The sequence below is a fragment of the Trachemys scripta genome, chromosome 3, assembly GCF_013100865.1.
Source record: "Trachemys scripta elegans isolate TJP31775 chromosome 3, CAS_Tse_1.0, whole genome shotgun sequence".
Classification (NCBI taxonomy): Eukaryota; Metazoa; Chordata; order Testudines; family Emydidae; genus Trachemys; species Trachemys scripta.
The window spans coordinates 88,625,850-88,642,255 of NC_048300.1; the positions used below are offsets into that span (position 1 = coordinate 88,625,850).

At 46.7% G+C, this 16,406-nt stretch overlaps 1 protein-coding gene across 6 annotated transcripts in view; it reads right to left on the minus strand.

Annotated features, from left to right (window-relative positions):
- LOC117874810 (probable palmitoyltransferase ZDHHC14) overlaps positions 1 to 16,406 on the minus strand; it is a 343,602-nt gene that overhangs the window by 93,577 nt on the left and 233,619 nt on the right. Inside the window, exon 1 of one of the 6 annotated variants that reach the window (XM_034765323.1) lies at positions 6,684 to 6,877. The exons of the other annotated variants lie outside the window; for them this stretch is intronic. Coding sequence (XP_034621214.1) covers positions 6,684 to 6,695 — 12 coding nt within the window. The 5' untranslated portion in view covers positions 6,696 to 6,877. Of the gene's footprint in view, positions 1 to 6,683; positions 6,878 to 16,406 lie in introns of those variants that run through there. 6 annotated transcript variants of the gene reach the window in all.

A 16,406-nucleotide genomic window follows, 5' to 3' on the forward strand; every position in this document is an offset into this window, starting at 1 on the left:
TGGGGTAATGATGTTCTGATGACTCAATCTCTAGGTGGTTAAAATAACCTAGAAATACTGAGTCATATAGGAAGCAGCAGCATCTGAGCAAATCGTCATACAGGACCCAATTTTTTCTTCCATGTACGTCAACTGGAGTTTTGCTAACGACTTCAATGACATTAAGATCAGGTCCATTAAACAAAAACGACAACGAAAACAAACTCATGTAGGCAATTGCTAAAATGTGAGGAAAGCCATGTATCATTTGACTGCAGGAAGTTTATGAAGATTATAAAGAAAAACAGCTAGAAATAAATTAAGAAACCAGTGGGTCATGCACTTCAGGCATGACACCAAACTGACTTATTTTTATATGGCACTGTTTAAGTCCACATTTGTTTTTCTCATTGTATGGGTGGATTGTGGTTTTTTAGGATAAATTTTCATTCTTACCCCAAAAAAATCTTATTCCTGCTTGACATTTTTATAGCTGTTAACATCTTGGCATTTCTTTCGGCCTAATCCTGCAAATCCTTACTCACATTAGTAAACCCACTGATTTCAATTGACTACTTGTTGAATAAGGGTGCAAAGGAGCAAGCCCTTTGTTTGTAAATACAGCTTACAGCATTGTGTTCTCATTTCTTGTATTAAGTGTTGTTTCACTGAAGTCCCAAAGGGTGGAGAGTGCTGAAAGAAGCAGGAAATGGTTTATATGATAATTCTCTTCCAACTAACAATGCTATTAAGACAATTAATATTTTGTTAAATACTCCTCCGTGAGAAATCAATTTCAATAGCTAAGATGGTCTTTAAAAGGTTTAATTTTTTCTGTACAGAATAGACCGTTTTAGAGCACTTCATTTAGTTCATTTGTTGAGAGATGCTTCTCAGTTTTGGTTTGAATTAATCTCGACAAACCCAAAGGGGAGTTCACTTCTGCACACAAGACAGCAAAGAGAACTAGTTCTACTTTGGTTTGTCACTAAGGATACAGCTGAGAACACTTCAAAACTTACCCTTTTCAGCAAGCCTAGCAGTGAAAAAATTTCCTTTCAGTTTTAGTTAAGGAATTAGAATTTTTAAAAAATAAGGGTGCAGATAGGGAGGATAAAGCTTTACTTCTAAATTTTGGAGACCCTCTCTCTGTCCTCCTTAAAAATGCATTTATTTTGTTTGCAAGTATTAAAAATATGCCAGTTTTAAAAAAAAAAAAGTGTTAAGAACCAAAATGTACTATGTGTCCTAAAAAGTTTCTTCTTAAGACACCTCTTAACATATGAAAAAAAGGCCCAATCCTGCAAACAGATCCACACAGGTGGATCCTTAGCCCACAGAGTCCCATTGACTAAAATGGGATTCCATGCTGGGGTACACAGGTCTGCCTGTACAGATCTCCCTAAGGAATTGGGCCCCAAACTGGCAACTAAGGATCTGATCCTGCAAAAGCTTATTAACAAGTGTCTTTGCTCATGCAAGTAGTGCCATTGACGCACTGACTCCAATGGGACTAAAAGAATCAACCAGGCTGACCTTAAATTTCAAGTTAAAATCCAGATCTTACATTAGTAACACACAAGCACAGTGTGCTTGACATATTGGATCCTCTTATTATAGTCTTATTTTTCCTGCTGGAAGAGTGACTTAGCAAATTCCAAACTAGCCCTCCCAAGGAAAGAAATTATCTATTAAATAATATACATCTCTAAAAACATGTTGAGCCTGAGACCACATTCTTTAGAAATTAGCATGCAGCTTCTTGGTGTTTCCAGCACCCCACAACTAAATGAAACTCAAATGTGACAAATGATATAATACACATGAAATTACAACACTGCAAATAATGAGAAAAATGGTTGGGTCAATTGACTCCAAGAAATCAAGTAGGCAAATGCAGAAAGAGTCTGAAATGTCTTTTCTGAAAGGGTATCATAGAAGCAAACCTAGTATTTTTTTCTTTTATAGAAATAAGCTTTACAAGTATTAATTTAGCCTCCCTGCACATCTGTGAATTAAGGAAGTGTTCTCCCTCCATTTATACACAGGAGAACTGAGGAACGGAGAAGTTAAACACCAACATTTTCTAAAATGTCCACTAATTTTGGATGCCTCAAACTTTAATTACCCGCTCTGATATACCTGGGGGCCTGATTTTCAGAGGTGCTAAGTACCCGTACGTTCATTTAAGTCGATGAAAAGTGCTGGCCCTGAATGGAAATCAGGATCTACTGATCTCAAGTTAAGCACCCAAAAACTGGGGAACCCAAAAAAATCAGTGAACAATTCTGAAAATGTTGGCCTATAGGACTTGCCCAAAGTCAGAAAGAAAATTCAGGGCTGAGTCAGGAATACCCCAGTCCTCTATCAGTATTGCATCCAAACACTGGACCATACCTCCTCTCTACAAACATGTCACGCAGTTTGGAATTATGCTTAAAAGGTCACAGCCACAAAATGCAGATTTTTTTTACTCTCCTCCTGTATTTCCTATTATTTCAATAGGAAGCTGGCAACTGCTTGAGGGGGCTCAGAGAAGAGCCACGAAAATGATAAATGGATTGGAAAACATGCCTTATCGAGAAATATTGTATTGAGCTCCTTGAGTCTATTTCACTCAAAGACCATGTCAAGGGATAATTTGATCACAGTCTAAGTACCCACAGAGGAAAAGAAATTTGACAATACAGGGCTCCTCGATCTAGCAGACTAAGGTATAACATGATCTAATGGGTTGGAAGTTAAAACTAGACAATTCAGACTCAATATTTTTAAGAGTGAGGGTACTTATCCATTGAAATAACTTCAAGGGTTGTGGTCGATTTTCCATTGCTGGAAATCTTTAAATCAATATTGGATGTTTTTCGAAAAGATATGCTCTAACTCAAACACGAATTAATTCACGGAAGTTCTGTGGCCTGTGGTATGCAGGAGGTCAGACTAGCTGATCACAATGGTCCCTTCTGGCCTTTGAATCTATGTATACAGTGGTTAAACTGTTATTAAACTATGAGAAATAAATAGCCAAGATCAATAACCCTAGTCTAGGATTATGTTCTACAGCTTTTTTTTGCATGTGCATTTCCAACATTTGGCATGTTTCTCATAGGAGTCAGCTATTTCAGAAGGGCTGGGATTAAAAATAAATACAATCCTATTTCATTGCTATGGTAAATTATTATTGGCTAACTTTCTGAACACTGCATATTGAAGTTCAAACAGTCTTCTTGAACCAACCATTAAAAAGAAAAATATAAACAGTTCAATCGCTTCTACAAGGATCACAGTTGACAATTAAACGAGTTTACCAAATTTAACCCTAAATAGCTGCATCTCAGAGGTAGGTGATGCATGCCATACAACAAACTTAACAGTTTAAATTTGGCACCACTCTAATATATACCGGTAAGTTAAGTTTCTATCAAAACAAAAAAACAAGTCTTTAATTTGCAAATAATGAAGATTAAAATCAGGCAATAATATGCAACAAACAAACAATTTTCCCCAGAAATAAAGAATGAAAAATAATTGCTGCTCTTCTGCCCACAATATAATTTTAGATAAATCGGGGATAGCATAATCTGAACAAGTTATAAACTGGGGAGCTATTTAAAGAAAAACAGTGTTCAGGTCTCCACATTTATACAATTAAATTGCTCTTCTTTTCAGGCACAGAATCAACAGTGGTCCTTCATATCCTCCTTTCAATACAGTGCAGGTCCTATTCCATATTGAAATAGGCACCATTTGAACTGATCATCACAATTGCAGAAGTACATATATGCCAAAAGTAATGCAGTTTTCCTTTTAACAACCACAAGTAATAGAAGTGTTCTATGTGTGTCCTTGCACACACACACTTGCATACAGAGTGTTATCACAAATTAGTTCAAACTAACAATATTAAAACCCAGCCCAATCCAACAACATTCTAAACCAGGGGTGGCCAACCTGCGGCTCCTTGTATAGACACCGACTCCGGGGCTGGAGCTACAGGCACCAACTTTCCAATATGGGGGTTCTCACTGCTCAACCCCTGGCTCTGCCACAGGCCCTGCGCCCCCATTCCACCCCTTCCCGCCCCCTCCCCTGAGCCTGCCATGCCCTCGTTCCTCCCCCTCTCCCCCAGAGCCTCCTGCACGCCACGAAACAGCTGATCAGGAGATGCAGGGAGGGAGAGGGAGGTGCTGATCAGCAGGGCTACCAGTGGGCAGGTGGCACTGGGAGCGGGGCAGGGGAGCTGCTGACATATTACAGTGGCTCTTTGGCGATGTATATTGGTAAATTCTGGCTCAGGCTCAGGCTGGCCACCCCTGTTCTAAACCTCTGATACATATAAACTCCAATTTTAGGTGTAACGATAGCTGCTTTGAAAATTTATCTGACTTAGGATTTAGGCTTCTTATCTAAAGAATACTGTGCATCTATTTATACAATACTATTAATTCACTAAACTGGATATCTACAAGATACAGAATTTGTCAACTATTAAGACATACAGAACCATATACTATCACTATTCTATGTGGACAGGGTCTACTAGTAACAAAATGGAACTTTCTAAGCTGCAGAACTAGTTTATGGAACCAGTTGTGTCTCAAAAGCTTTGTTTCCAATATTGTGACATGTCATAATAAGTACAACACACATTTTCTTTAAAGGTACTTTGGACTTTAAAAAGTTAACAAAATAAAAAACTACTAGCCAGACAACATACCTTTTAATTAACACAGCATAATCTTTTATATTCAGCTAAGTTTGCAAATATAAATACTGTAGATAACTTAGACTTGTTCCAGATATACAAAGTCCAATTAATACATGAGTTTTCTAATAATGTTCAGAAACAGAGCAAAATAATTTAGTGTCATATTTTTTAGAAACCATATACACTACTACAAATCAAAATCAGACCACAGAACTCCTAACACTGCTAATTCACATGCTACAAAAATCACATGGCAGCAGGAAAACCGTATTTTATATGATCTACAAAAAACAGATTATTCAGAAGATTACATAAAACAAATATGCATCAGTTCTTTGAAGAGCAACTGTGGAATACATGTGGCCTATTAGTGGTACTCTTGTTTTATAAAGCGGAACACACACATGCACCACTAGAAGAGAATAAATGAATTTATCCCACTGCAATCAAACTGACTGGAAAAGACACCTTCTATATTTGGCCATTATCAGGTGTATAAACCTACTACCCCATACACAGAAAATAAGCACTACTTCTAGGCAAATACACATAACCACAGCTGAGGAAGAGTTCCACTGAGCAACTGAGTCTTGTGTCTGATCTTTTTGTAATGCAAGTCATTGTATCAAATACTAAGGCTATGGCTACACTTAAAGTACTGCAGCTGCACCACTGCAGTGCTTCTTGTCTAAACCAAGGCTTAGGTCACCTTAACTAGGTCTCTCTCGAGATCTGAATACCCCTGAGTAAGGTAGCTGGGTTGACCTAAGTCTCAGATGTGAACCAGACCTAAGATCATAGTCATTTTCCTTCCTGCTTGAATTCGGAGTACTGTATAGAAAAATACAGGACAAAATGCAAAGTTGAATGACATTCAAATCTCTAGAGTTTGGTTCCGTAAGGACTTTTTCAAGGGCGCTGAGCAGTCACAACCGTCACTAAAGTCAACAGGAGATGCAGTTAGCTCAGCAACTCTGAAAAGTAAAGGCCCAGGTTCTTCTGCTTGCACAGCTGTGAAATTAAATGGACAATCTAAGGTACTTCAGCCCCCAAACATTTATTTCTTTGTTTTACAAAACCTAATATGAACAGAAACGTGTCCATGCCACTGCTTTGAAATGTAAATGAAAATTTTCCTTTGATTTAAAAACACTCCCATAATGTTCCCAACTAAACCATGCCACTATTGGCCATATCAGGACTCAGGAGAACCAAAGCGAAACAAGACACACAAGTGAAACTGACGAAGCTATCACCACTGTTCAGGCAGCGTAAAATGCCCATGCCCACATTATAAATAGCATACACATTTTAATTCTTCCAGCTATTATTAGTAACCCAGGTTAGGAAGCTGTGGTTGTGGGTATCCGCCTGCGGCGGCGACCGGGGGGGGGAGGGTGTTTAAACGAGGTGCTCCTGGGTTTTGTAACTCGGGGTGTCTCTTCTGATCTGCGGGTTACAAGTCACCCGGGCACTGTGCCCCTGGCCTGATGTGGGCAGCTGAGACGATACCGCAGCATGTGGGGGCAAGTGAAACAACACAAAGAGCGGGTGGAAAAAAACTTTTCCCTGGAAAACTTTGTGACGCTGGAAACTCCTTTCCCCCCCTGCCTGGCCCAGGAGCGCTGGTCCGTGGGTGGGTCTAAGGCCCAAGCGAGGCACACTCACACGGGCCGGGGGGGGCTCCTGGAGCTCCCGGTCCTGGCGGTTACACGGGGAGGACAGCAGAGCCCAGCCCGTCTCCCCAGCCCCGAGGTGCCGGGGGGTCTCAGCCCCACAACGCCCCGGGGCCTGCTCTCCGCCCCAGCCCCTTTCTCCCTGGCCCCCGGCCTGGCCCGGAGGCAGAGAAACACCAGCCTCCCCCATCCCAACCGCGGGTCTCCTGGGGCTCACCCCGAGAGGGGGGCGCCCGACCCCGCTCCCCACCCCGCGGCTCCGGGCACAAAGCCGGCTCGGGGAGGGGGTGGGCGCGCCGGGCCCCGCGGCGGCCCCTTACCTTGGTGGCCATGGTGCTGCTGGCGCGGGGCTCCCGCCGCGCGTCTCCCCTGCCCCGCGACGGGCCCGGCTCCGCTGCTACTGGGCCGCGGGCTGGGCGGCGGCTCCTCCGAGCCGCCCAGTCACAAGTCCCGCCACCGCCCCCTCTGGCTGCCGGGGCGGTTTGGCTGCTCAGCAGAAACCCGCCGCGCTGAGCGGGTAGGAGCTAATGTAGCGCCAGGCTGTGTCCCGGCCCCTCCCCGCTCCCCCTCTTCCCTTCCCGCTCGCTCCTCTCTCTGCTCGTGTTCTCTTCCCCCTCTCGTCCCTTCTCTCTGTGCCGGGCCGCCCCCCGCTTCGTCCTCCACCCACATTTCTTCCCCGCACTAGTACCCCCCCACACACACACACACACGCTGTTGTTTGCACTGTTGTAGCCTCTTGTTTCTTTGTGAGGATAGATTATTGGAATCAGAAAGCCGGTGAGCCGCATTCTGCTCACTTACATAGGTGTAAATTCGGAGTTACTCCGGATTTACACCAGCATAACTGATGACAGCATCTGGCCCTGAATGTTCAGACTTACTTCAGCTCTCCTCACCCATTTGCTGGAAGATCCGGTCCTTTGGGTGATGAACATTCTTAGGCAGTTTGTACAATCCCTCGAGCCATTCAAATCTCACTTTGGGGGAGTGGGGTCTGCATCCTCCTCATTCAACTTTTTGCTTCAGCCCTTAATGTACTGGAGGGATTTCCACTGGTAGATTCACTTGACACAGCTGGTATATTTACCTTCCTACCAAAAAATACCACTAATGCAAAAGTGAATGCATTTTTAATCAACCATTCCCACTGCCAAATATTTCTTTAAAATGCAAATAAAATAACATTTTACTGTCTGGGTTTATTTGGGGGGAGGGGAGGTTGCTTTTTCTATGAAAGTCAATATCTTCCATTCAGTCTTGGAACAGTAATTTCAGAAAACTGGGCCACAAGGAAATGAATCTACTATCACATTAAGTTTCCTCAACTACAGTCTTTTGATGTGTAATTCATTTGTGATCTGTGTGTCATCTGAGCCTCAGCGAGCTGATAGTATTACAGTTACAGGTAAAAGACCAATCAGGTCCATTGAACTAGATATTATATGATAATTAATTATTATTATTTATTTGTACTACCTTAGTGCCTAGAGGTTCATCTAATAGCCTGCAGCAGTGAGCCTCCCAGCCCAGGTCCACAGACTTGGGGTTGCAGCAAGCACATTAAAAATAGCTTTGTAGATGTTGGGGCTGCAGTTCTGGCTCTGAAGCCTAAGGAGGGAGGTGGGCTTCAGAACCCAAGCCACAATGTCTACACAGCTATTTTGAGGGTGGTAGCCTGAGGCCAAGTTTGTTGACCCAGGTTGGGAGGCTCGCTGCCGCAGGCTGTGTAGATATACCCCCAGTATCACAGTCATGGACTAGGACCCCATTGTGCTAGATGCTGTACAAATAAAGAACAAATAATGGACTTTAAGCTCTTTGGGGCAGGGACTAAGACCTAGTCCACACATAAAATTTAGGTCGACCTAGCTACGTTGCTTGGGTGTGGAAAATTCAAGCCCCTGAGAGAAATAGTTAAGCAGACATAAGCCCTGGAACAGATACCTCTAGATCAACAGAAGAATTCTTCTGTCAACCTAGCTACCGTCTCTCAGAGCAATGGATTTACTGCTTTACTGCAGCGATGGGAAATCCCCTTCCATCACTGTAGCAAGTGACTACTCTACAGCACTATAGTGATGTAGCTGCAATTGTGCCACTATAGCATTTTTTGTATAAACGTACCCTAAGTATAAGACAAGAGACCACAGATAGATAAAGACAGAAGCAGGAGGACAAGAAAACAAAGAGACAATACTGATCAACATCATGGCTTGTGGTCTCACCATACAGACTTATCGTAAAAGACAATTCTTATCCCAATCAATTTACAGTTTTAGGTAAAAGGGGAAAACAAATGGAGGGGGACAGAATACAGTGGCTTTAATACAAACATATTTTGCATAGACTGTGCATAATTTGCAAATATAGCTATTTGAGGGGGTATTTTCTTTGGTTTTTGATCAGTAGCAAGCAAGGTCTCACCTTCAATCCCAGTTTTTAAAAAAGTAGTGTAATTGTACAAATTGTCAATGAGTCAAACATTAGTATTCCTAAAAATCATGTCTAATATTGTGAAGCAACATAATGCCTTACATGCATATTTCCATATCTGAAGTGCTTACAAGCTTCTTTTACTATTGGTAACTCTTTCCACTGAGCCAGGCAACTTTAACAAAACAGAAAAACAGCATACCCACAAGTCTTGTAACTTGAAAATGAAGTTGCAACTTTTCCCGCCTTCTGTGTAGAACAAGTGAAATAGTTGGGGTCAGGGCTGGTGCAAGGATATTTTGTGCCCTAGGCGAAACTTCCACCTTGCACACACACCGCCCCGCCCCCTCCCGGCACATTGGTTCATTGAGGGGCAAATCCCAATGAGCCTTTATAGACCCCAGGGGCCAGCCTGCCCAGGGACTGCTCCCCAGACCAGGTTCCCCTCTCCCCGCCCCCTGAGCTCCCCTGGAGGGTGCACAGCCCCACCGTGAGCCCTCCCCACCTCACCTCACCCCACCCCGGCGGCCCCCGCCCCGAGTCCACTCACTGGCTTTACTGGGCTTGGGCTGCTGCAGCAGCCCGGCAGGGAGGAGCCGCCTTCCGGAGGCACCAGGGAGCCAGAGTGTCCCGCTTACGGGAGCAGCGAGCCCCAGCCATGGAGGAGCTGGCACGGTGCAGGGCCAAGGGGGGCAGCAGCCCTGCAAAGGCGGCGGCTCCACTAGCAGGGAGCAGCCGTGCCCCCCACCCCTCCTGCCCAGGCTGCGGCCCAGTACCCCCCCACACACGGGGGCTCCTGCAGGCTGCAGCGGATGCATGCGGGCGCCGGCCCCCAACATGCCCTCCAGCTGCCCCCTCGCCATGCTCGGGCTCTGCAGCTCCCGGGCATGTGAGCCGCTGCCAGGGCATGAAGCCCTGAACCTGCTCCAGGAGGGGCAGTGGCGGCTCACATGCCCAGGAGCCGCAGAACCCGAGCATGGCAAGGGGGCAGTTGGGGGACACATGGGGGGCCGGCGCCCACATGCATCCACTGCAGCCTGCAGGAGCCCCCCGGGGGGGGTGCTGGGCCACAGCCTGGACCGGGGACGCGCGTCTGCTCCCTGCTGCGGCCCTCTTGGCACCCCCCGGGGGCTCCTGCAGCAGATACACGCAGGTGTCAGACCCCGTGTCCCCCCCAGCTCTCCCCTCGCTGCACTTGGGTTCTGTGGCTCCCAGGAGTGTGAGCTGCCGCCGCCACTGCCCCTCCCGGAGCAGGCTCCGAGCCCCATGCTCCAGGGGCAGCTCACATGCCCGGGAACCCCAGAGCCCGAGTAGGGTGACCAGACGTCTCGATTTTATCGGGACTGTCCCGATATTTGCTTCTTTGTCCCGCGTCCCGACCAATGTTTGGTCGGGACACTGGACAAAGAAGAAATTTTGCCTTCCGCTCTGGCGCTCAGGCCCCGCGCCACCCCGGCTCTGCCCTCTCCTTCCCCCATTGGTTCCCTCCCCAAATCCCCGCCCTGGCCCCGCCTCTTCCCCAGCATTCCTCCTCCTTCCCAGACTTGCAGCATGGCGGTGCAAGCTCCAGCACCCGGGCACCGGGCGGGCAAAGGGGGGCTGGCAAGGGAGGGAGACGGGGGGCTCAGCTGTGAACCGCCCCGCCGCGCCAGAGGGCTTCTGCCTGGGGCCGGGAGCGCAGCCTGGAGGCTGCTCCAGCCCTGCAGCCCGCGGGGCAGCGCGGTGGGTCCGGTTGGGGGCAGCGCGGAGCGGGCAGGGGCTGGGTGGGCGGCGCGGGGGCGTGGGCCGAATCCCCACTGCTGCTGGGGAGCCCCGCGCCTCTCCCTCCCGCTCGCGGCTGTGGCTCCTTCCCGGCAGGACGCGCCCCCCGGCCTGCCCCGCGCACATGCGGCGCGCGTCCAGCTGCTCCTTCCCGGCGGGAGAGAGACTAGGTGCGGGGGACACGTGCCGCATGTGCCCGGGGCAGCGGGGGACGCGTCCCGCTGGGAAGGAGCCACAGCCGCGAGCGGGCGGGAGAGGTGCGGGGCTCCTTGGCAGCAGCGGGGATTCGGCCCCTGCCGCCCCCCCGGCTCCTGCCCGCTCCGCGCTGCCCCCGACCGGACCCATCACGCCCCGCATATGCCCGTGGCGGGCCAGGGGGTGGGAGGCTCCGTGGGGAGGGCAGCGCGCGGGGCCTGCTAATGCCCCAGGCCCCTTAAAACTCTTTTTTTTTTTTTTCTCCGCCCCCCCTTTTTTTTGTTCCGCTCCCCTTTTTTTGGCTCCGCCCCCGTCCCGATATTTTATACTGGTAATCTGGTCACCCTAAACCCGAGCGTGGCGAGGGAGGAGCCGGGGGGCACACAGGGGACAACGCCCGCATGCATCTGCTGCAGCCTGCAGGAGCTCCCGAGGGTGGCGTGCACACTGGGCCGCAGCCTGGTAAGAGGGGCAGGGGGTGCAGCTGCTCCCGGCTAGTGGCGCCGCTGCCTTTGCAGGGCTGCTGCCCCCTGCGCTGTGCCAGATCCTCCATGGCTGGGGCTCACCACCCCCACAAGCCGACGCTCTGGCTCTCCAGTGCCTCCGGAAGGCGGCTCCTCCCTGCCGAGCCGGGGCACCGCTTTTTTAGGGTTACCATATTTCAACAATCAAAAAAGAGGATGGGGGACAGCCCCGCCTCCACCCACTCCCTCCCACTTCCCGCTCCCTGAATGCCCCCTTCAGAATTCCCAAACCCCCCCCGCTCCTTGTCCCCTGACTGCCCCCTCCTGGACTCCTTCCCCTAACTGCCTCCCAGGACCCCACCCCCTATGTAATCCTCCCTCCTCCTTGTCCCCTGACTTCCCCCTCCTGAGACCCCCCCACCCTAACTTCCCCCCTAGAACCCTACCCCCTATCTGTCCCCTGACTGCCCCAACCCTTATCTACACCCCCGCCCCCAGACAGACCCCCAGGACTCCCACTCCCCTTCCAACCACTCCCTGTCCCCTGACTGCCCCCCCCAGAACTTCTGACCCATCCAACCCCCCTGCTCCCTACCTTCCCCGACCCCTCTCCACACCTCCGCCCTGACAGGCCCCCCCCCCGAACCCCTGACCCATCCAACCCTCCCCCTGCTCCCTGACTGCCCCCCAGGACTCCCCTTACCACCATGCCGCTCAAGCCACTGGCTCCAGGTGGAGCCAAACCGAATAGGCTGCAGAGCGCACAACCCCTCCCCCGCAGAGTACTGGCGACGCGGCGCTGAGGCAGTGGGAGGGGGGAGTGGGGGAGGGACTCTGGCTGCTGGAGGCCAATGGGAGCGGCTCAGTCAGGCCCAGGCGCCCAATCAGCTGCGCTGTACTCTGCATGGGGGCAGGGGGAAAAAATCCTGGACCTTTCTACCAATTCCTCCCGGACGGCTATTTAAAGACATGTCCAGGGAAATACGAGGGAGCTTTTTGGCGCCCCAACCACTTGGCGCCCTAGGCAACTGTCTAGTTCGCCTAGTGGTTGCACCGGCCCTGGCTGGGGGCGTTTCTAGCTATCATCTTGAACAGGAGTAATAAAGAATATATGTGGCTGCTGCAGAGCTGAAAAACAGCTGTTTAGCAGCAACCACACCGTTTTTTACTGTAACAACAGTCAGAACTGGTTAATTAGAAAAATATTCAAACTCCATTTTGATTCGGTTTTTAAATTAGTTTTACAACCCAAACAGATGTGCTATGGTGTGTTTATTCTAGTGGTTTCATTCTTTAAACCATGTCTTGAGAGTGAACCTCTCATACACACACCTTTCCTCCTAACGCTTCAATCTTTCTCCACTTTGTTCTCAACACCTTGCTTTCTGAAAACTACCAGGAAGGGTTTCACACTCTAGGACTGATGGTCACTTAAACAACATTTGTCTATCTTAGATATAGAAACAAAGTAATGATTTGCCAGGCCTCTCTACACATCTAAAATCTCTGATCTTCTAGAAAATGTTCCTCCACAAGCTGATCTTAACAAGGTTTACTGGAGAAGTTTACAAGTGGATAGGTTTTCTGGTTCCCCTCCCCCCTACGGGAAAGGAGTATTTTGGGAAATTGGTGTCGATGTGGTCTTCCATTTTCAGCCTAACTGCCATGTAGACAGGGATCTTTATGTGAGGAACATCCTTACAGCTGCTTATTTCTACATTCTTATAGCTGTTTTTTCTTTTGTGCAGGCCAGACCACATTTCTCCTCCTAGCTGAAACCTTCATTATAAGCTAATACAAAAGCCTTAGCACAAACGGACTGCCAATCGGAGACACCTAAAGTGATTTCTAAAACCTTTTGCATAGGTGAGTTTGCTGCTGCCTAGTAGGGTGCTGAGGACTCTGGCCCTAGTTCATAAAATGACTTAACCACATTCTTACCTTTAAACATATGAGTAATCCCACTGACTTCAATGGGACTGTTCACATGCCTACATACTTTGCTGGATAAGGGCCAAAGTACTCAGCACTTTGCAGAATCGAGCTCATATTTTCTATTTGATCTATATGGCTTTAGCTACTCAACACTTGATTTGTACTTCCAAAGCCCCATGCTTCATACTGAGGTATCAATATACATTTTAGAAGTGAAAAATCTCCTCTCCATAAAAGCTGTTAAGTAAGCACATATGTTGGATTTTGTTATTTCCCCGCGCTATGACTTTTCCTAGTAAATATGTACTCTTGTGGTTGAGTTTATTGAACTAAATTTTCCAGGGATATAAAGGTCACTTCAGTAGAATCCAGTGAAGAAATGAACAATTTCACTAGAAAGGGCTAAATTAATTAAATGAAGACCCTGTTGTCTAACACATACTGTTCAAAATACTTATATTTGAGATGAATTGTGGCCACCCATTGTGATGGGAAAGGGGGCGAAGAGCATTCCTCAAATCTTTCTCATTCCTGCTCAGCTGCTGAGTGTTGTAGGAGCAGCAGTGATCTGTATGACTATGCTCTGTATAAACTGTAGGTTCTTTTTTTGGTCTCCTCTCCCTCTTTGAATACCTCCCCCTCCCTCCTGGAATGCTTGTGGGATGAATGGGCTGCTTGAGCAGCTGAGATCAGAAGAGTTCCCAGGTACATAAGGACACTAACTGGCCCTATTTTGAGTAACACTGACCACAGTTGCAGCTCCTGAACATCCCTGAGCACAAGGGCTGCAGAGGGTTAATGCTGCCATGGGTACTAGCTTATCCAAATTTCGTAGGGTAGAGTAAATGTAGGACCAGGTCTTTACCCACTGTGCTGAACAGCAGGGCTTGTCAGCTATAAAAGGGCATACATGCTGCATTGCCCTAAGGGCTTTTCCTCAGCATCTCCCTCTAGATTGACAGAGCCACTGCCCCCAACAAAGGGCAGTGCCTTAGCACTACAATCTGAACTAAATAAGTAATGGCCAAGGAAGCTGAGGAATTCATCACAGCCATGGAAATATTCTGTACTGTGTTCTAAAACTAAACTTGTTACATCAGATGAAGTAACTGGAAATACTCCAGTAGACAACTTTGCAAATGGAAGCTTCTGTCAAATGTAAGTATAATCTAAATTCCTGACAGCAGACACAGTGACAGTTAATTCTGTTAGTTCTTTATTTTCCAACATGTTTTGTAAAGTATCATTACCACACTAAAGTCAAAAGGCTACCTGAGCCAACATCTTTGCCTCATGCCTATATGAATTGTGTCACTGTGTAATATTTGAGAGTTTCATACCACAAAATTTTATGGCAAAGTTGACAAAAGCTCCACCATCAACATCTTTACTGTTCTTCCAGTTGTTGTTATGGGATCAGAGAAGACTAATAGCCAGAAGCAAGTGTAAAATACTTCGAGCTTCTCTCTCTCCCTTTTAACCCCATCACCTTATTTGCCCTTTAGCAGTAGAATATTTTCCTTGTTTTTCTGAAAAAAAAAAAATCTCAAATTTCCAAAGCTTTCTAGTGGTTGAAAGCAGTTCATTCATGATTTAATCTTTGACTCAGTAATAATAGTTCATGGGTTTTTTTTCCCTTCAGGATTCATATACACATGTTTTGTCTCATTTAATGCTGACCTCAAAGGCTGTGAAATCATGGCAAACTTCCTCTCAGCTGACTAGACATGCCTTTGGTTGAGCCTGGTAACTGCTATTCCAGTTGCCAGGGTGTGATGCAAGCTGCTCCTTTCCCACATCTCCACCCACTGCTGAGAGGGACCTAAACACTGATCTGCATATACAAATGCAACATCGTAGCAAAGCAATGAATCCCTTTTGTTTGTGAGTATTTCTGAACAGTAAGTTGATGTGACAACAACTGGAGTAGTATTTATGAAAATACATTAAATTAGCTGCCACGGAACATATAAATGGTTCTTTTCCTCCTGTTGCAGTGATCAGAGCTGACAAAATTGATCCCTTGGTCATGATGAAGCTCTAAGACAGCATTCCTTTCAGTATCAGTTTCTTCATTTTGGCACTATTGCATCTCATGCGGAAACAAGTGTTTTCATATTCAGTGCAAACTATTGTTCATGTGACTTTGCCAAAGACGTGGACACATTTTTACTGTCTTACTCCATACCTCACAGCGATGAGGATGGATCAGATCACATGTATACTGTCAAACTGCTAGGGCCAGCTAACCTTGAAATCCCATAAGACGTCAAGTCCAGACTTCTTTAGGTCCTAACAGCTGGTCTAAATAGAACTTTCCCCTTATACGTTTTTCATTCTGGGGATTTATCTCTGAGGAAACAATTCTGAGAAGAGCTTTGTTTGTAATTTCTTTGCTTCTTTCCTCAGCCCATCAACTCCTTATGATTGCTAATTGATCACAATGAGATGTCCAGCACCTCAGTCATTAGTACTTAATTATTTAGCTCCACCTTGGAGTACTACATATTCATTTTTCCAACTCAGTCCTGTTTCATTTGTTTTTTCACTTTCTTCCTCTGGACAAAGTGAGGACATTCAGTCTAACTCACTTTATTATATACTTGGCCAGCATACTTATTTTGTGTTGATTATGAATGTACTGTATGTTCCCATTTTCTTTATGGTGTAGACAAAATATATTGTGCTTTGACTACTTTTGCACCCTCGTTGGTAGAAAGCCAACAGTTTTGGTTGGTCACTTTGGACAGGGCTGTGAACAATTTGTGGTTTATTTTCAATTTTACCTGTTATGGAGGAAGGAGTCTGCCAGCTGTAATGAACTGTAATGTCAAGAAGATACCATCCCAAAAGCAACAGTTACTGTAAACTACATCAAGTGGCTGGGTATTCTGATCCATTGCAAAATTTCTGTTGACTTCACTAGGCCAAGGTTTTCATCTGAGGTGTTTGTCAGTGCCTGCACTCCAACGTACCACTAATGAATAGTACAAAATATATTGTACCAGTTATTGGCAAACTTTCTTGGAATAACAGGAAGATAGTTGTGGGCTATGGATTTTTTTCTTGGTATGTAACCACAAATGTAGAAATCATTCCACTACCTTCTAGTAATGATGGGACTATCTCCATTGAGGAGGAATCTTATTGGTAGGATATGAGACTCAGGCCATGTTTATGCTACAGCAGTACAGCTACATTGCTGCCTCTGTAGCACCGTAGTATAGATGCTTCCTACATTGATGGACAGTGTTT